The sequence below is a fragment of the Ambystoma mexicanum genome, chromosome 5p, assembly GCF_040938575.1.
Source record: "Ambystoma mexicanum isolate Mex_15411 chromosome 5p, UKY_AmexF1_1, whole genome shotgun sequence".
In the NCBI taxonomy this organism is placed as follows: domain Eukaryota; kingdom Metazoa; phylum Chordata; class Amphibia; order Caudata; family Ambystomatidae; genus Ambystoma; species Ambystoma mexicanum.
Window position 1 is genome coordinate 1,095,579,353 of NC_090930.1, and position 20,902 is coordinate 1,095,600,254.

The following is a 20,902-nucleotide window of genomic DNA, read 5'->3' on the forward strand; positions in this document are numbered from 1 at the left end:
GTGAGGCTCTGGGGTAAAGCTACAGCAAAGAGAAGGGGTTCTTCAGGCGCATGGTGGTAGTCAATGTTCTATACAAGATTACAGCTCTATGTCCCACTTCAACATGTGCTGAAGATGCAGGAGGAGAGAGGCATTGATGTCCAATCTATGGACACTGCTGTGCCCTGCACACCTTGTTGCTGATAGAACAGCTGAATGTTTTGATCAAATAAGCAAAATTATAGACAATTGAAAAAAAGAAACACTCGTAGAAATTCCATTAATATCTTCCAATGTCCCCTGCACTCGTATAGTTATTGAATTTATGAATCTCTCGATAGGATCTTATATGTTGATAGGTGTGCACGGTTATATATTTGTTTGTTTGATGCAAAAGAGGCAGCAAGTCATGCTCAGCCAGGCCAGGAACCTGCAAGAAAACCCCAACTGGAGTAGATTTCATGATAACTACCTTATATTATCAGAATGGATTCAATCATTATTAGCTGTAATTAGCGGCACTCCAATCACCTGTAGGTTACTGTATTACTAAAATAGAAGACAGAATCTTGCCCTGAAGAGAGCCGATCTGGGTCATTTTGCCACATTCTTTGCTGTTTTTTTTATGGGGGGAAGGTACTCTAACCCACCCCAATAAAAACAAGTTGCAAAAAATGTGGTGAAATGGCCATGACCAAGTGGAGCGGGTACAAAAGAGCACAAGCTCGAAAAAAAGAGTTGGCAAGTTGTGTGAGCAGTTGGAGTTTAATCTAAGATGGGAATAATAGATGAGCAATGTGGCATTAATGCAAGACAGCCATAACAGATAATGATAAGAGCTAGGAGTATACGGTAAAGAAGGGAGTCATTTATTACCTTAACTCCATTTCTCCAGCGTTGGTATCTTTCATGGCTTCACATGCTGTGAATATTCCCCATCAGGCTGGGAAAACCCTGGTAACTTTAATATAGTTTTTCTATGGAAAGAAATGTGACACCTTGAGTGTCCTATCAACGTCGTTAAGGGTGCTTTGGGCAGCACCAATGGGAAGTTGAGTGTACAGCTCTGCGCCTGCGGCTTCCCCTAAGATGTTAACCTCTCCAAAAGGAGGATGTCCTAAGAGGATGTTTGCCTGTGGGGGAAGGCTGAAGGACGCATGTGAATCCAAGAAAGATACCAACGCTGGAGAAATTGAGTTAAGGTAAGAAACTACTCCCTTCTCCAGCATTGGATCTGTCATGGATTCACATGCTGTGAATAGACTTTGTAGCAGTAGAAATGCTTGGAGGTGAAAATCAGGCAAACAGGTCATAGACGATCAGCAATATGGCAAAAAGAGAAGGACATAACCATAGGGTAATACATTGGAAAAGAGTCAAAACCCAAGAAGCTGCAGGGCTTACCTTACTGGAACAGGCATTGGAGTACCGCTCGTACCACCTGTACGTGTTCAGCACGTTGATGCAGACAGTAGTACCTGGTGAACGTGTGGGGCACTGCCCACGTTGCTGGCTGGCAAATGTCTCTGATTGGTATGCCCGCCCATAGAGCTGCTGAGGCAGCCATGGACCTTGTGGAATGAGCTCTTGGAGCCGACTTTAGTGGTTTGTTGGCTTGTGCATGGCAGAAAGATATAGTTGCCGCCACCTAAAGTGAGATGCCTTGTTTTGAAATCAGCCCACTTTTATTGGCAGGTCTGAAAGCCACAAAAAGCTGCTCGGATGATCTGAATGACTTTGTGCAATCTAGGTAGTACTTGAAAGCTCTTTTGACGTCCAGGGAAGGCAAAGCTTTTTCAGCTGGAGTAGAAACATTAGGGGGAAATGGTTGGTAAGGTGATTGTGTGAAAATCTGATGGAATCTTCAGAATGAAATGTGCATTTGTAGATAGAAGAACCCTGTCCTTCATGAATCGCAGACAAGGTGGGTCAAGAGCCTGCAGTTCTGATACTCGTCTGGAGGACGTAACAGCCACTAGAAAAATTACCTTCCAAGTGAGACATTTTATCGCAGCTGTTGACATACCACTCGACAAAGGCCTTTTAGTGGGGGGCGAAAGCTTGGCTTTTTGCCGAGTGGATGAAGGCATAAACTCACCGCTCTTTCATAGGTAGCGTTTCTTCCGATCTAGACCTTTGGCGCGATAGCAACCTCCTGTCTGAGGGAGTGGGTACCATCAGCCTTTGAGCTGTTCTTTCAGTTTCAGCCCATTCCCCTTCAATAGCACGGCATGCAATGTTAAATCTATAATATGTGCAAGAGACACTGTTTTGCAACCATTAGCAGTTTTGGTGAATTTGTCTAATGCGGATGTGTCCATTGTGAAGGCATGAGGAAGTAGATGCAGACAACTGAGTAAAGCTTGGGTTACAAACATTTATTAAAATAAAAAGTAGGTTGGGAAAAGGCCTAACTTGCCCTATGATAAGGTGGGATTTCCCTACATAATTGAAACTAATGATAGTCTGTGTCAGGAAGTCCAAAGCAAATGTCTGTGTCCAAAACCTACACTTACCCTCATATCTACTTGAATATAATGGGTAGGGATGTCAGCATCCAAATGAGAAGTGTTCAAATAAAAGTTCAGAGCTTGATCCAGCAATTGGTTGGAAAAGGGATTTTCCCTTTCCCAAGATTCAGGATAGTTCACTTTGACAAAAAAAGAGGTGTACCCTTCCTCGAGCTTTCAAGTCTCCCACAATTCTTTGGGAACTTTCCAGCTTTTGTGGTGGGGTTGCCCGTCACCAATATCAAAGAGTTCAGTTAATTAATATTAGTTTTCCTTGATCTTCAATCACAAGCTTATAGGTGAGTTAAGTGGCTTTTCCTTTCAATGAGTGGACTCGGTCTAGGCACAGTTGTTGGACCACATGGTCCACCCATTGCAGGTCCTGCAACTGGTCAAAAGGCTATTTCTTAGCCATAACTCCCTGCAGTCAGCCATCCCTGGAAATAAATACACACCGTACAAGGAAGAGACACCAAGACATCCAGGTGGGAGCATTGTGTTTAATCAATTGTCTTACAAGCTGAAAACATAATATCGCACTGCATTTCTGCATCCATCATGGTTTTACAAAATGGAACGAATTACACAATAATTTTATGCTATGAATCCTATATTTTGATAGGCCAATTTTCTTAAAGGTAAAATACTTTGCTGGTTTTCCTTGGACATAAATGCTTTTCTTGAACACATGAATATTTCTTGTCGCAATTTACTGGTTTTGAATCAGTTGAATCAGTTTTGGGGATGACACATTGCTCCAGACAGCCTCCAAGGACATACATTAGCTGCCGCATTTTTTTGGTTAGCTCGCCTAGCTTTTCTTTTTCTGACTTTATGCCAGTTTCATTTGTAAGCAGCACCATTGGAAATAATGTATACTTACAATTTAAACTGCTGAATCACTGCACATTGGCTTATGTCCAAGCCCTCCCTTTCTGAGCTACACACTGCCCTATAATTTCTATTTGTTCAACAATTTCAAAGTTCCAGGAAATTGAAGTCCTGCAGTTAATTTGTAATACATGTGGCATTATTGCATATTCATTATCAGAAATCAATCTTCTGCATTGTGCATATTGTGCACGATGTAAGCATTTCTTTATGTGTTTATGTTGTCCTAATTAAATATGTGCAGTGTCACCTTTTTTCTTTAATGTACCTGCCTATAATAAGGGTAGCCTGGCTGCCTCAATGGACAATGCTTCTGACTTTTACAATGTTAGACAGGGGGACAGAGCACAGGCCCTAATTGATATGTTCACCTGTCTATCACTAGAGCGAGGGTGAGAATATATACCTCTTCATTCAACTGACAACTTACTTGCTTCTCCTTCACAGTGGCACTGCACTATTGTAACTTCACAGTGGTATTGGCTGTATCTTCTTGGAGCTTTCTTACTACTTGTGTTGCCACCATTCACCCGTTATACTTTCTATTCTCAGAGCTTTTACCACAGCTTATTCTTTCAGTTTACACGGTTCCTTATATTCTTATGGCACTTGCCAATGCTGGTTTTCTTCAGTTTACACAGTTCACAGTTCCTTTCTATCAGGGAACATCACCAACTGCTTTAAATCACACTTTCTTTCTTTCAGTTTGGTATTCAAAAAAAAGTTTTCATTCCATTCAGTCACATTGCATAAACTACCATCAAATTACCAGTTCACTCTCCTGTTGGGAATTTACACTTTGTTCACAGGCATATTCACAAGTTCAAAGACTTTTTTTTCCCTGGCCCTTACTTGGCCTTCTCAGTTTCATCTCGTTTGCAATTCGGTATTCGCGAAACCCTTTCATTCAGTTTTCTCAGCAGCTCCACTTTATCATACTTATCAACAGCATTTATTTCAAATGGGACCCGCATTCATATCGCCTAAACGGTCCCTCACTCACTCACTCGCTAGTGATCCAACATGCAGCAACCAAACTGTCCACACTACAGCGTCCAGAATCATTCAGACTTCTTTGGCTAACCGGGTAAGATGTCTCCAGGGGCTGCTCTCTGCATCGGCAGGCTCTCTGTGGCTGTTGCTGCTCCCGGCTCTGTGCGCCTCTCATCCAGGATCTCTGCCACCTCTATTGTGCGTAGAAGGAGTCTCCCTGATTCCAGGAGGTATGCAGACCTGATAGGGTTCAAAATTAAGATTGGCTAAGCAGGAGCTGAAAGCTGCTCCTGGGTAACCAGCACTAACCATTGACCAGGTGCTGCCACTGGGGAACGAGGAGCTAGTGCGTAGCATTCCACAAATGTAACTTCCACATAAGATGGAAACATATCATCTTGGCCATTATTTATGACCCCTTATGATTTAAATGTAGTACTGCTGTGTCCTAATGTTTATTTATATATTGTCCCAAATACACAGAGTTAAATTCACTTAGGTGTGTTTGTTTGCCATCATTTGGCCTGTGGAGCCAAAAGTATCTTCTGTTATCAGTTGGTGACGAGCTAACCAGGCTCTTATGGGCCACAAGCAGGAGCTAAATAGCTCCCAGCTCTCATCAATTTCATACCCTTAGTCCAGCTCTGCTACCGGAGACATTTCAAATGCTCCCGCTGCAATTTGCTTCCACTGCAACGACTCTGCAGCTTGTATGCGCTTCAGGCACGCGTCTCTCTGGCTTCACCTCTGACTGTCACAAGTTTCTCTTTTCTTCACCTGTTTTTCTATGCAACCTTCTTGGAAGCGACTTCTTTCTTTCTCACTGTCCGAGACTTGTATAGGCCGGAGTGAGGGCCTTCGGATTCCAGCGTGAGGTAGCCGGCTCTCTAGCCGGGTAACGTTCAGTATCCAGGAGCGTGAATCCAGGAAGGAGGTAAGAGTTCCAGGATCGGAGAATGTCCGAAATACTGTGGAACGAAGTGCAGGTGAATCCAGGAAGAGGTACGGGTAAGAAGGTAAAAGGGGAACGAACGGGGCTCCAGGAACCAAAAATGGGGAAATAAGGGACCTGGGATGCACGCGGAAGCGGACTCGAAAAGCACACGTCTAACAACTCCAAGCAGTTGTGTTGAGACGTGCAGAGCCGCGGGTGCATTGCTGTTTTCTAGGAAGTCACGCATTGCGCACAGCGGCTAGAGCGCGGCGTTTCACGCCCGACGGCCATGTTGGAAGGATCACTGAGTTAATGCCGTGATGCATCATGGACCATAAAGTCCAGAACGGAAGAATTCGGCGGTTCATGACACTGACTTCTCCTGATAGCGCTCCACAGGCCATCTCAGCCTCACCTGAGCAGGCCATTTATACCACCCTCCAGGGCCCCAGCGCTGGCAATGTTCTGGTCTTGGTATTCTGCATCATTCTTCCTCACTCTAGTACCAGAGTGGGGATTGTGTATTTGAGTGAACAACAAGAGGATGTATGACTGTGGGTTGTTTTTCTTCCTCGTCTCAGTACCCGACTGGTGTGTATTGGGAGAGTTTTCTGGAAAAATAGGGAAGAGATTGATAATATCCTACTAAGGCTTGGGGGATATTGGACTCCACATAAAAAGGAAATGGGGGATACTGTGTCTCCCCCCTCGCCCAAGGGTGCCTCATCCCCACTCTCCAAGTTTCCTCTACCCAGGTGATCCTCCCTCATATAACCACCCCCAGGGTCAGGATCGAAAAGCGACAGTCTTTCCCTGGACACCTGGAAGGAGGATATAGGGGAAAGAAGGGAGGACGCCCGCAAATTCCTCATACCACTTAAAAATAATAGCAAAAGAAATGTAGTAAAACGCAGCCCCTGGATAAGAATTTGTCACCTTTGTGGGTTTTTTTTTAACTTGGTTTCACTTTAACAAATTCACCAGCACAGAACACCACACTTTGGGCAGTACTGTTGCATATTCACGCAGTGGCATGCTTCCCCCCCACCCAATTTTTATGGATACCCACTACCACCACAAAGTGTCCAATCCCTTGCCTCAATGTTTTTGACGACCAAGTAACTTCACCAACATCGCTTTTTACATTTCATTATCAATGGCGATAAGAGCCCAAGTGCAATTTGGTCAGTGGAAATTAAACATGAAGTTCTAGGAGTAGAAAGCAGTTGTCCGTGCAATGTGGATCATTAGCTCGCCCTTCCCATTATATGAGACATCCTTTGATAGCCACAAAAATTCAATATTGCAATATACAATCTAAACTTGCTTTAATTCATATGGTGAGGTAACATTAGTTACAGATTGTACTGGCTTGCTTTACAAACTCACGGGGGGGGGGGGGGGGGGGGGGTGGGGGGGTGTGTGTGTGTGTGTGTGTGTGTGTGTGTGTGTGTGTGTGTGTGTGTGTGTGTGTGTGTGTGTGTGTGTGTGTGTGTGTGTGTGTGTGTGTGTGTGTGTGTGTGTGTGTGTGTGTGTGTGTGTGTGTGTGTGTGTGTGTGTGTGTGTGTGTGTGTGTGTGTGTGTGTGTGTGTGTGTGTGTGTGTGTGTGTGTGTGTGTGTGTGTGTGTGTGTGTGTGTGTGTGTGTGTGTGTGTGTGTGTGTGTGTGTGTGTGTGTGTGTGTGTGTGTGTGTGTGTGTGTGTGTGTGTGTGTGTGTGTGTGTGTGTGTGTGTGTGTGTGTGTGTGTGTGTCCCCTTTAATCTGTTATGCAAGGAGTGGTCATGCCCTCTATATACCTTACAAAGCTTTGAACTTAAATATCTTATAGAACATTGAGTGACGCATAATACACATTGGGGTGAACAGTGAGGCTTCGGGTACTTTTAAATTGGGGAGTGGTACAAGGCAGGGATGTCACCCTTCTTGTCTAACTTTGCTTTAAAATTCTTTCTTGCATATATACATAAGGATAATGGCATCAAGGGACTAACGTTTGGGGACACAGAAAACAAAGTCTTGTCATATGCTGATGACATGGTACTTATGTTATCAAATTCGAGTGAGGGGAGTAATGCCCTCAAGAGAGCTTTTGAAAGAGTGGGTAAACTTTCTGGTCACAAAGTAAACTGGGTAAAGTCTGAAGTTGTTCCACTTTCAGAGAGATGTATGAGGGGTGATTTTGAGGATTTGAACTGTAAATTGTCTGATTCGAAAGTTAAGTATTTAGGGGTATACCTCACCAGAGACTTGAAAGGAATTGTTGGGTTAAATGTTGACATTTTGATAAGTGACCTAATTAGACATATCAGAAAATGGGAGAGTTTGAATCTGGGAATTTGGGGCAAGGTTAATGCCATTCAAATGACTTTATTGACAAAAGTGTTATATTTAATCCAATCACTTCCCTTGCCTTTTACTAAGAAATTATTGCAAAGGATTAATACATTTCAGAGATTTCTATGGGGTGAGAAGGGGAAAGCCAAAGTTCCTAAATATATTATGTTGCGTAAAGTACAGGAGGGTGTATTCGGTTACACGGATCTGGTTAAGTACCATATGGGCTTTATAAAGGCTGCTCATTATAAGGTATCCCCGGATAGTTATGAGCCAATTTGGCTTACAATTGAGAGTGCGGTATTTTGCCCATTGGAATTGGACAATATTTACTCAATGAAAAGAATTTCATCAAGACGAGTTAGATTGCAAACTATAAATGCAACATGTATGACTCTAGTTTCTTGGTTGATAGATAATGATCAGAATATTTGTTTTGCATTCCAAGGCTTCAATTTGGGGTAATCCTAGTCTTCAGCTGGCAAACAAAACACTATATTGAAGTAGTTGGATTGTTAAAGGTATTTTAAGGATAGAGGACATTATACAGGACGGACGGATGGTTCCCTATTTAGAGTTGCAGAGGAAGTTTGGTTTGGGAATGAGAGTGTTGGCTAGGTATAACGAAGTTAAGATACTTCTCTCTCAAAGGCTAGGAATATTGTCAGGTTCTCTGGGAACTGAATCAGTCTTATGTAAAGTAGTTCCATTCGCAGTATGTACTTAGGTCAACCTAATGCCTCCAGAAGATACTAATGTTAAATCATGGAATAGACAAAGAAAAATGGGGAAATTAGTTGCAGTTCCCAATTTCGGAAGATGAATGTCGGAAGATACTACAGGTGGGTTATAGGAGTAAATTGGATTTGAACTTACGCCTAGTTCATCAGAAAATTCTGGGTGGTCTGTATTAGACACCTGTGTGTATGCATGGATTTGGTCTCCTAGATAATGAGGTATGCTTGGGATGTGGGAAGGAGAGAGGGACTATGGTTCACATGATGTGGGATTGTTTGAGATCAATGAGTTTCGGGGGGGGGGTGTTAGATCGGTTGCATACAGTATTGTCTATAAGCTTTCCAAAGACACCCTTGTCAACAATTCTTTTATCAGATAGAGGAAGATGTAGGACTGCTAGAAGGTATAGGTGTAGGATTAATAAGGCTTTAATAGTGGTAGTGAAACACATTGTCGAAAATTTGGAAAATGCTCATTGAATAATTATAATCTTTTAGGAATTACTAATTTAACTCATTGATAGCTTGTACTTTCTGTAAACACTAATGTTAGAACTGTTGAGAATTGTTGCCTATTGTTGATCCTGTTATAAGTTTTATTGGAAAATAAGTAAAGTTTAACAGAAAAAAAGAATATTTATGAAGTGCAACCTCTGTCATTTACAGAGACTTTTGTCACTATTGAGAAGATCCAAAGTGCATCTCAAGCAAATTAGTTTGGAGGAACAGGATAATTTTTTCTTCACTACAAAAATATTTCTTTCAATAACTGATAACCAAAGAAAATCAATTTGATCTATGCCACTGAGTCACAAAACACAAGAAAACATGCAGGTGATTCAGTGATGATGCTTGAATTCTGCAGACAAAGGGGAGGCAAATGTGAGCTCTGTGAATGGTGGTACCAGAATACATTACATAAGGGCACAGCTGAAAAGGCAGAAAATTACCAGAAAGGCAAAAGTAGCCAACGTGGTCAAACATTTATTTTCATAGGTTTTGAAACTAGATTCAAAATTTTTCAAACACTTTTTAACACTCATCCTAGAAATCATGGCAAATCGTATGAATATTTGGGTACAATTCAGTCATCCCCACCTTAATTCAGATAGGCAGCCCCTCTCAACCCCCTTTTGTAGGGCAAATGGCTCTTGCTGTATGAGATACGTGTTTCCTGCCTCCAGGAAACATGGACAAAAGTAAAGAGTAGATGTGCCAGAAAGGAGGCCGCATGGCATTGGGTGATTACAATAGTATCTGTCGTTACACTCAAGGCACATTCAAATGGTTCAGGGACTGGGGTCATCCCAACTCCCTGACTGCAAGTCTGAGGTAGGACTGGCTCTGGCATATGCCCCAGTAGGCCACCTACCACAGGCTGGGAGGAATCGTTGTTCCCTTGTGAATGGGTCAATTATTAAATAAGGTGAAACACACATTGGCAATGACACCAGTTTGGGCTTTTGTATAGGTATGGGAAAGGCACTTGCCGGGCACTGCTGTAGTGGTATTAACGGAACATTGATGGTAGCAGGTGCAAAATGTAAAATCTAACAGCAGTGCATGGCAAATGCCAAATATTTATACACAAGCCAAAACTGTTGGTTTTGCCAATGCTGGTTTTTAACAGGACTTCAGTTAAGGGCACACAGTGCTTATAAATCGAGTGGCTGACGGCAGGCCTCATAAGACTTTCTTATTATACCAGTAGTGTGTTAACAGCCCGAATTAAGTCATTAACTGTAAAAAAAACTACTTTGAAAAAACACCGACAGGCACTTTGAAAGCAAAGTTTGATGTTTAGGCTTGTTAAAGCGAGCTGAAAGAGTTCCCATGAGGAGGTGTTTTGGGCAGGGAGGGACAAGAAGTGGGTGGGAATGGCTATAGGGATCTGCATGCACATGGGCAGTCAATGGTGGACAAATAACCAAACAACACATGGAAGATGTTTGCTAGCGCACTACAGTGCTAAAAACATTTTGGCATGCACGTTTATTTCAGGCAAGAGTTACACGTGACCCTTCCAGTGTGAAAACGCAACCGCAGGAGGATCTCAGGCGAAAAGATCAACTAAGAGGGCAAACCTGCAAAATAGGCCCGTTTAGGCAGCTTTCCAATAAAGGAAATCTGGCGAGGGAGAATGCCAGAAACGTGCGGAGCAGAATTTAAGGCAGCTCTGGCTTGGTCAGTGACACAAACACCCTGGCGGCGACAATTTTTATTAACCACCACTTCTGTCATTTTGGCACTTGCCCTTCTTATTCTCTTAATGCTTGAAACTTTCTCAGAAAGACACATTGTAATTAATATAAAATAAAATAAAGAGATACTAATTGGGGAAAAGTCACCATACGATGATCTCAATGAAAACATATTTGAACTATGAAATATTTGGAGTAATGCCTTGAGAATTTAAAGCAGAAAATACACTACCTGCCATGTAGATCGCCCACATCAGAAGGGCTTGCTTATGTTCCAACAAGTTCAGCCACGCGGCTGCAAAGACCAGACGCTGGATTGCAGCACTATGGAGGAAGGCTGTCCTATCTATGGGCGGACCTACAGCCCAACACCTCAAAACGCTGTGCCAGTGGAAGGACCAAAAGGCAAAGATTTGCAATGAGAAACGGGGTTGGTTTCCCATAAACACGGGAACGGATATGAATTCTTGCCCAAATATCGGCTATTCCAAGCGAATTCACGTTACCATCCCCATATAATTTGCTAACAGAGGGAAAACACTTGGTGGAGAAAACGCGAAGGCAGGGGACATATGTTGGTCTGACCTTCCCGTGTTGCAAATTTGGTCACATCTGCAAATCTAATCAAGCACGCTCATCTGATTACACACAGAAAAACAAGCAAACGGCAACCTTCAGGTAATCTACATGAATGTGAAGTTGGGCATTTTTGCAATTCATCATATTCCAAATGGATGAAACGATAGCAAACGAAGCCGCAGTAAATCAAACCCAGAACACCATATGTTTCCATTACCGAAAATGCTACTTCACACAAATGGATGAAAGGCACGCCTAGTGACAGTTGCTCCTGAATCGTTTTAATTATTTACTGAGATCGCATTATACAGCGTCTTGGACTTCAGTGTCATGCTGCACTGTTACAAGAAACCTGAGAGGGCCAAAAAACACAACCTGCTCCTGCTGGCCTTCACATAGGAAGGTGGAGCAGTCACTTATCGAATCTCAGTAGACGTCCAACAATGCAAAGCTTTAGTGCTTGAAACATGTGAAGAGAGGGAGGTTTATGCTTGCATGGATAAATTCGCTAGAAAGCAGCAGCGACATTGGCTGGTTAAAGGGATTTTTGCTGCGAGTTGAGGCTTCAAATCTAGGCTGTCATTTTATCCTTTACAAATCACTACCTCTGCCCGTCGCCTAAAGTCTTAATCTGGGAAGCCCTGAAGAACCATCTCGGCATAGTGCAGCCCTGCATACATGAAGCCACTGACACAACTTCATGTCGTTTTGACCAATCAACTGTGCGAGAAGAGACAAGTGCTATTCAGCCAGTTTCACACTGCATTCAACATGGAAACTACAGAAGTTGCAATAAGCGTCAGACATTGGGCACCAGAGTACGCTACCAATTAAATTCAACAGGCTAAAAAATAACATGGGAGCCGTCAATGAAGGTGATACGTGAAAACAGCATATAAAAGAACATGCATGTTGGATCTATGGAGCTGAAAATATATACTTAAGCCACAGAATGGAAAGAATAAAATCATCATTAAAATACACGTAGGATGTGGTTGTAGTATGTGGGTGTGAGAACAGCTAGGGGGAGATGTTTGGTTACTTATATAGCGCTTTCGCCAAAGCCCTGTACATAGACCATTTTACATGCAATATCACTGAGCTCAAAATCTAGCGTGGGGGGAGGAGTGGGGTGGACAAGAAGTAACTGCACTGACTCCCTATCAATATCCAAGACCCTTTCAAGCCCCCCCCCAACCTGGCCCGCCCGCATAAGGATCAATGGGGCCATCGCAATATACCCTTGCCAAGGAAAGTTTGGCCTACCGCAGCAGAACGAGCATCGTGTCCATGCAACCAAAACCTGCTCCAGATGCCCTGAACACACTGCTGCTCGAAAGGAAGAACTTGAATACGAAGAGTACGGAGCACAATCCCTGTGAACATGAAAACTGAGAACAAACACCTTTCTTTTGGCACAAAACCAGCCTTTTTCTCAGCTTGCCAGTCCGTTGAAGCACCTTGTCGAAATGTGGTTAGCAGATAGATCTATTACCCATTCACGAATGCCTTCTGAATAACAACATATTTACCATGTAGGCCAAGCCGGGCAAGTAAAAAACTCTTACCTTGGAAAGACTGCTTTGCCCGCTCAACCAGTTCATCAATAGGGTAACTTGCCAGGTCCCCTCTAGCATGCTTGGTTTTACAATAGGTGCATGCGTTGAGACACCTGTTTGATGATAAAAAATAAACAACTTGTAAAATAGTAAACATGATCAACAACTTTACAAAGCAACAATGAATCTCATTTTGTTGAACCAGTTGCAGTGATCACAAAAAATGGTGACTCCAATACATAATCAATTCAGCGAAATTATGGAGGCAGCCTTTTCTTTAGCATATGTAAGCTGCACTACTGCGCACAGAGAAGCATATCAGCAATACAACACAATGATATGTTGGAAGGTACTCAAGGAAAGGATTTATTCAGCGTAAATAGAGAAGCCGTCCAAGAAAAATTATGGTGAAACACTGCAAATTTGATGTGCAGCCTCTGCGATTCATGCAGAGCACACTGTAAGCTGCCCAACATTAAGTGTGCACCGTTCTCCATAAACTCCTACGTTTTAATGACAGTGGATTTACCGAAATAAATGTGTGGTGTTCTTACAAGTTAGTGATGGCTATGCATATAAAACAAATTAACATTGAAAAAAAACTTGATAGGGCTTAAAGGTCCCTTTTATGGGGTGCGTAAGAGGTAAGGTACATATCGAGGTGCAACATGACCAGGAATAGCTATTTTCAGATCCCACATTGTGTAGTTGCTGCATGCCCAGTAATAGCTAGTCTCAGTTCCCACATCGTGTAGTTGCTGCTATTCTCAGTTTCCACACTGGCAAAAACAGGTATTGCCCGTTTCCACGTAGTTTAGTTGCTGGAGGACCAGGATCTGGAACCGTTTTCATGAGTACGACTCTGTTGTCCACATGCACACAGCTTGGGTTTGGCTCGGAGGAATGTAGCCTATGCCACGGACTAATCCCCACTCTCAAAGCAAATACTTAGTTGTCAGTGGCACATATCCATGCTCCCGCAGAGAGCAGCTACTATGCCAGATTATCATCATAAAGACTGACCTTACGCATGGGTACCATAGTGCACTGGGGTGGAGAAAAAGCTGCAGCTTCCATCACGAACAGCAGAACACACTGATCCTGCAAATTATCACAAGACCAACACTTGAAGGACGCACACACTTGCATATGTTCTTGCTGATCTTGGATCACAAGAACACAAATATTTTATAAAATGTATCTCTAAGTGGTCTTAAATTAGCGAGTGGAATAAAAGAGAACACCTACTTATTACAGTGAAAACTGCCGTTTTTTGTCTCTCAATGAAATATACAACAGGAAACAAAATTGTATTACCAATGGACAATTTAACTTACAAATACTGCCGGAATATAAAGGTTGGAGTTGGCCCAGGAGGGGTTTGCTCATTTGACATACAGCAATTGCTTGCCTCAGCGGGCGCTCTAATCCAGCCGAGGTGGACGATATCTAACCCTTATCAACATGTTTGAGTGGTCACTTGCTCTCCCCGGAGAGCGTATTCACCCTATTGCCATTATCCCAGCAAAATTAACCAATCATGGAATCCAGAAAGTATTCCCACAGCGCACCTTCGTTGGGCGCAGCCACTGTCCAAAGATGAGGTGATGTCCACCATGATGAGCTAGGTCTCTGTGCCCCGAAGGAGAGGAATATTTTAACAGTCAAAGAAAGCCCAAACAGGGGGCGCTGTGGAACAGTCAACAAGTATGGCCGCTTAGCCTTTGAGCTCCATATCACGGCAGAACACTTTGCATCAAGGTGGCGGCTATAGATCCCAAAATACCATAAAACTGTATGCTAGAGCTGATGGACTGCTGGAGTATGCCTAACTGGAGGTGCGAGCACTGAGAGGCCCGTTCCACCGAGCCTCAGCTGGCCACGCCGGGAGGCCGTCCAAGCAGAGTTTGAGGGCTGCTGCAGGCCTCTGCGGCAGACACCAAGGTGGCGCGAAAAACCCAGCGGGTGAATTCAGAGGTCCCGGTGCGCAGATTCTACAATTAAGATCATCCGCCTGTAAGTCTAAAAACTACCCTAACAAAGTATAGAAGGTATGTTATGTTGGCCGAAAACCAATCGCCTCATATGCCCTACATCGCCAACAGAGAATCGTCAGCATAACCATAGGGCATCAATTTTCGGCTTTAACACAGCCACTTGCTTTCTCTTCCTTTCTGTTCAACGCTTTGCAAAATATATTTTATTCCGAAAGCTCATGCACAGAGCGAGGCCACAGTCTACATGTTGAGGGACCGGCCCAGACAGAAATGCCAAACAGTACAGAAATACATTGATTTCCTCCCTCAGACGTCCTTGAGGGCGAGCAGAGGGGCATTTAATCTGAGGCCCAGGTGCCGGCCGGTCTCGCTGAAACTGTAGAAACAGGCCGTTAAACAAAAATTATACTTTCCTAGCGGCCCCTCTTCGGGGCTCTCCTTAGATCAGGCTGACCCCTAGTTCACGAATAGAAACTAGTAGATAACACGCTTTGGAATGTGTCTCTCCTACGAACACAGTATCCTTGCTGAACAAGTGCCGTATGTTCTTCATAACAAAGAACTATGTCTGCTTACTGCAAATTGCAACCGTTGCTAAATTGAGTAATATAGATTGAGTGAGAAACGTGTCATAATTGTCAATTACCAAACCCTAGCTCAAGAAGATACATTATGGGCGGTTATGATGTGTCACAAAGAGATTGTATGATTGTCTTTTTATATATATGATACTGTTGTAGAATGCTCGCTATCTTACGTCTCACGAGGTCTGGGTGACAGACGTTAGACCGAGTCGGCCGACTGAGAATATATTTGCTTTGCAATAAACCCTAGTACTTGGAAATTGAACTTTGTGTCTGTCGTATCACTAGTGTATGGTGATTGTGCCTTGTTTCCATATGCGAAGGGTCTTCAGGGCCAAGCACGCCCACCCCGTGACACTGCCCAGACCATAAAAGCCTGCTGCGGGCATCCGTTGTGGATACAGAGGAGAAGTGAAAATCCCAGCAGGTGCAGTCAGAGCTCCCAGTGCGCCATATTCACAATAGAGATCCACATCCCACCCCTGTGAGAATGAATGAGCCAAACACCTCTGGATTGAGGCAAACAGCAGGGAAAACGAGGCTGCTTGACTAACAGCAGGTGGTCACTTCCATGGACTGTCCTGCGCCGGGGCTCTGACAGCACCCACCCCAACTGCGAAGGATAAGTGTGAAGCCCCGGCACAGTGTGAACACCGCCTGTACCCAGAGGAGTTCTCGGGGAGGCTGCTGCCCCTCTTGGGAGAGGTTGCATTACCGACCGCTCTTCTGCAGAGCACCGTACCCATGCGGAGCCCGAGAGGGGGAGCAACGGCCCAGCTGCATGCCGCCCGAACCACAAGCAGTGACTGAGGAACCGTCTGACACCCGTCAGAGACAACTCATGAGGTGAGGACACCCCAACCCCAGCAATACAACTTGTCTGCATTAATGAACGGTCTCCACTGGGCCAGGGCTACACACAGGCTGCATACGGGCTCCCCACATCGCTGAAACCTCCCCTGCAAGGAGCAGGAACATGGTCCAAACACTGCACACCCCCAGCCTGTACAAGCCAGCCCCGAGAACTCATCCTTGCACTCACTTATAAGGCAAATTAATAACCCAACCTGCAGGCCAGCTCATTGTTGTGGAGTCCATGCAAGGGGAGTCTCCTCATTGAAAATTTGCAGCAGACCCTACTGAGGTGAGAGTACCTCTGTCAGAGTCGATACGGAATAACGAACACTGCACAAATACTACAGCACACAAGAGTGGAAGGCCCGCTTTGAAGGGATTCGCAGCTGTACATGAAAAACTCGAAGACATCAATGCGGACCCAATTGGCCAGACAAAACAGAATCGGCAGTAACAAAGACAACATACATACATTGCAGGACACGGTATCTGCCCTCTCCAAGGACATGATACAAGTCAAAAGTAGGTGTGATGATCTTGAATTGCGCTCCCAGGGAAATAATATCCGGATAGTGGGCGTTCCAGAAGACTAACTGGGAACATGGAATTGGCTGTTGAAACCCTCCTTAAGGACCTGCTGGATCAACCTGCCCTCTCCACATTCTTCGCCGTGGAATGGGCACACCAAGCACTCTGACCAAGGCCAAAACCAGGAGACTTGCCCAGGCCTATAATAGCAAAAATGTTTAGTTACCGGGACAGAGGCGCACTTCTTCGGTTGGCCGGTGAAAAGAAAGAACTAAGACTGGGATCCCAAATCATCTGAATCTTCCCGGACTTCTACATCCTAGTACAGCTAGAACAACGCCAATTCATTGGGGTCAAAAAGATGCTCTGTGAGAGGAACATACAATACGCTATGCTATTCCCGGCACGGCTGAAAATACAATTCCGGGCAAGTTGTACATCTTTACAGTGCCTAGCGAGGCAGAGATCCCAGTGGCCAACCCTGCGGAAGAGCCGACAGAGTGAGATAGTCAAACTCCCTTGCATGCTTGTGCTAAAGTTTAGATCCCATGACCTTTGCAGAGATATGCGCCGATAGCAATCCACTAGTTTAAGCCACCTAGACACTCCCTATGGTCAAGACGTGAAAGTCTTTTTTGTTGTTACAAGCAGCACAGCAACAGCGCTCTCATTTGCAGTTGCTTGTGTGAATTATGTTGACCTTGGCCCCTAGGCTCTGTTGGCACAAGGGTATGGTTGGGGGGACGAATGGGAGGGGAGAATACACTGCTGGGTTGGGGGAGGGAGTGAAGGAGGGGAGGTTACAGGGTCTAAACCAGACCCCGAAGAGAATAAGTGTCGGCTGTGCTACACAAATGAGAAGTTGGGTGAAAATTAATAAAAACCTGGCGATTGGGTGCAGAGGTCCATGGGACACAGATTACACTGACAGAAATATCAGGATTACTTACAGGGAAAGACAGTTGGAACATCCGGGGCCTTGGGAATTTCACCAAATCTTGCAAAATGATATCCTATGCTCAGACAAAAAGCCAATATCCTATTCCTACAAGAAACCCATGCCAAAGAAGGTATATGCCGCAACACAGCTCTTTCATTGGGGGGTGTGGGAGGGGGACAGATACTTCACATCATACTCCACCCAATCCAGAGGAGTTATGATTATTGTCCATAAATCCTTGGAATTCGTGCGAAACAGTCACATGTGGATCCAGAGGGGAGGTACTTGGTGGGGCACTGCATATTGGAGGGCCTAGAAACCATACTCAAACACTTACTGCTCCAACACTGACTCCCCGGAATTCTTCCACCATTTAAAGGAAATCTTAGCCAGGTATTACGGGATACCTCAAATATGGGGAGGAGACAGGAATCTAATCCTTGATCGCACACTAGATAGAACCAACAAAGCCCCTCGCCCTCAACCTGGAGCAGCCCGCCAGCTGCTATCCCTCATGCAGGCATTTGAACTAAGGGATGCATGGCGGACCATACACCCTCTATCAAGAGAATGCAATTTCTACTCTTCGGTACATGACATGGCGTCCCGGATAGATCTTTTCCTCATCTTGCTCACTAATGGGGAAGGTACTTGATGTAGAAATTAGACCTCGTACACTATCCAACCACTCCCAATTTTACTAACTCAGAAATTAAGAGAAAACCTGACCAGATGCACCTGGAGATTCATGTCTTCTGCATTGCGTGACCTAATATTCCGAGCAGACCTCAAAGCTGACATTGACACTTTCTTTACCACCAATGCACCAGACGACATCACTCAGCGTCAGATGGCAGGCCTTCAAAGTGTACATTAGGTGCATGGCGTTAGTGCTTAAGTGCATTAGAAGGGACCTCGAGAAATCAAACTAATTAAAAACCTTGAACAAGAATGTTCTTGAACCTCTGACCATGCAGTGCCAACACAAATCCGCTCAGAGTTGGAAAGGTTTGAAGGCCATGCCACAAGAGAAACCCAGTACTTCTCTTGGCAGACTGCGGCCAAGAGGTATGGGGAAGGTGACAGACTGGGGAGGACACTGGCGAGAGTGGTTCAATTCGAGAGGGGAAGGGATCAGGTGGACTGTATCTTAGATGCACAAGGGAATAATAAGTGGTCTGACGCGGAAGTGGTTGCGAGTATTCCGAGACTTATCAAGCACTGTATACAGCAGCACAACCAAAAGGAGAACCCACCATTTATGCACTACTGTAAAACACCCGCCTTAGTGCCCAAGCCAGGGAGGAACTGGAACTTCCAATTACCTTAAAGGAGATCATGGCAGTCATTGCTGTCTTGCTGAAAAGCAAGGCCCCAGGCCCGGATGGCCTGATGGTCAAGTTCTACCAGGAATTCGTGACTGCGCTGGCCCCTATTCTACTGCTGGTGTGGGAGGAATCCCTACGATTCCACAATATGCATGAATCTCTGAGAGAGGTTATAATCACTGTACTGCTAAAACTTGATAAACCTAGCAATGAATGTGGCTCATACAGGCCCCTATCCCTCATTAATTGTGACACTAAAATATACGCGAAGGTTTTGGCCAACAAACTTCTTCCGCTGATGCCACACTTGGTCCACCCTGATCAGGACGGATTCATCCCTGGGAGGTCCACTGCACTTAATATCAGGCAAATGTTCAATATAATGGTCAGAACAGACCCGGGGCACAAGCGGTAGATGTAACTATAGATGCCCAAAAGGCCTTCATGGATGCCTGGGATTTTTTATTTGTATCCCTAGAAAGGATGGGATTCAAACCCACTATGTTATGATACATTAAACTGCTTTATACACAACCACTTGCCAAGGCCCTTGTCAACTCATGTACGTCAATAACATTCCAGCTTGGAAGGTGAACCCGACAAGGATGACCCTTCTCCCCTATTCCCTTTGCCCTGGTCATTGAGCCAATGCCAGAATATATCAGGAAACACCACAGCCAGCTTGGAATCCGGCTGACTGCCCCCCTGCCCCGGTCACCCCGAGACCATATCGCTGTATGCGGACGATGTGATGTTATACGCTTGAGACCCTCTAGTCAATCTGGTACCAATCCTCCAAGACATCACACAAATTGGCGGATTCTCAGGCTTCACAATCAACTTCTCAAAATCGGAAATATTCCTGCTTACAAATTACACCCAAGACTGCGGGGGAGCTACGTCTCTACGATGGTCCCCCGACCGCATTAAGTACTTGGGAGTGGTGGTATCGAGATCAAGGGCCTCCTTACTACAAGACAATTATGTCACACGCAGGTCATACACTGAATCTAAGACAAATACATGGAAGTCCCTCCCATTATCCCCAGCCGCTAAACTGACTAAGATGACACTATTCCCCAAGATGGAATGACATTCACAAATGTCCCAATATGGCCAGCGAAACCCTACTTTGCCAAAATACAGGGACTACTTGCGCATTTCCTATGGCATTCCAGTGCAGTCTGTAAAAAGTGGGCAGAGATGACATACCCATACGAGAAAGGGGGAATGTAACGCTCCAAATTTATAATTGTACTCGACAGCTGCCCAAGAACAGTTCACCACATTCTGGTACCCCATGACATCGCCCCCTCCGCATGTTAAGTGTGACGTTAGCCGCAGCTGATTCTAATCTAAAAACGCTAATAGACCAACGTTACAGAGATGACTGCCCATTCGACCCGGTCGCCTCCCTGCTGCGTGCATGGCGTACAATGTTCACCCTCACAGGAACCGACAGACCCTACTACCGGTGGTTTCCCCTGTGGAATTTCCTGAGCTAAGACCAACATGGGACAGGGCGGTTCATATGAGGTAGGAAACCCTGGGCTACAGAGCACCGGCTGACATTTTTCCCGATAACAAATATATCACACCCTCCACTTGGAAAACCGGTCACGGGAGGGCAGGTGGGGATCGATATCAAAACTACACGATAGATGCGGCCATCTCGCCTTTATGGCCATCTTACCCAGCCGAGCCCCCAGAAACCGTTTGCCTAGCCTATATCGCAAATTCTGGGGACTGTAGACATGTCCTTTCCGCACTTTATAAGATAATGCTAGACACTACTTCAGCCCCCACCTTACATGCATGGGAGGGATGGTCCCAGGAACTGGACTTTGATCTTACGGATGACCAATGGGGCCGCATGTGCACACACACCAATGAAGTCTCAAAACACTTTAGATTTAAATGTATACAATTTAAACTACTAAATAGACTATACTAT

The 20,902-nt window shown here is 44.7% G+C and overlaps 1 protein-coding gene across 1 annotated transcript in view; it reads right to left on the bottom strand.

The window, feature by feature from the left end:
• CDKAL1 (CDK5 regulatory subunit associated protein 1 like 1) overlaps positions 1 to 20,902 on the bottom strand; it is a 3,349,023-nt gene that overhangs the window by 1,879,446 nt on the left and 1,448,675 nt on the right. Inside the window, exon 8 of the mRNA XM_069613575.1 lies at positions 12,726 to 12,829. Coding sequence (XP_069469676.1) covers positions 12,726 to 12,829 — 104 coding nt within the window. The remainder of the gene's footprint in view (positions 1 to 12,725; positions 12,830 to 20,902) is intronic.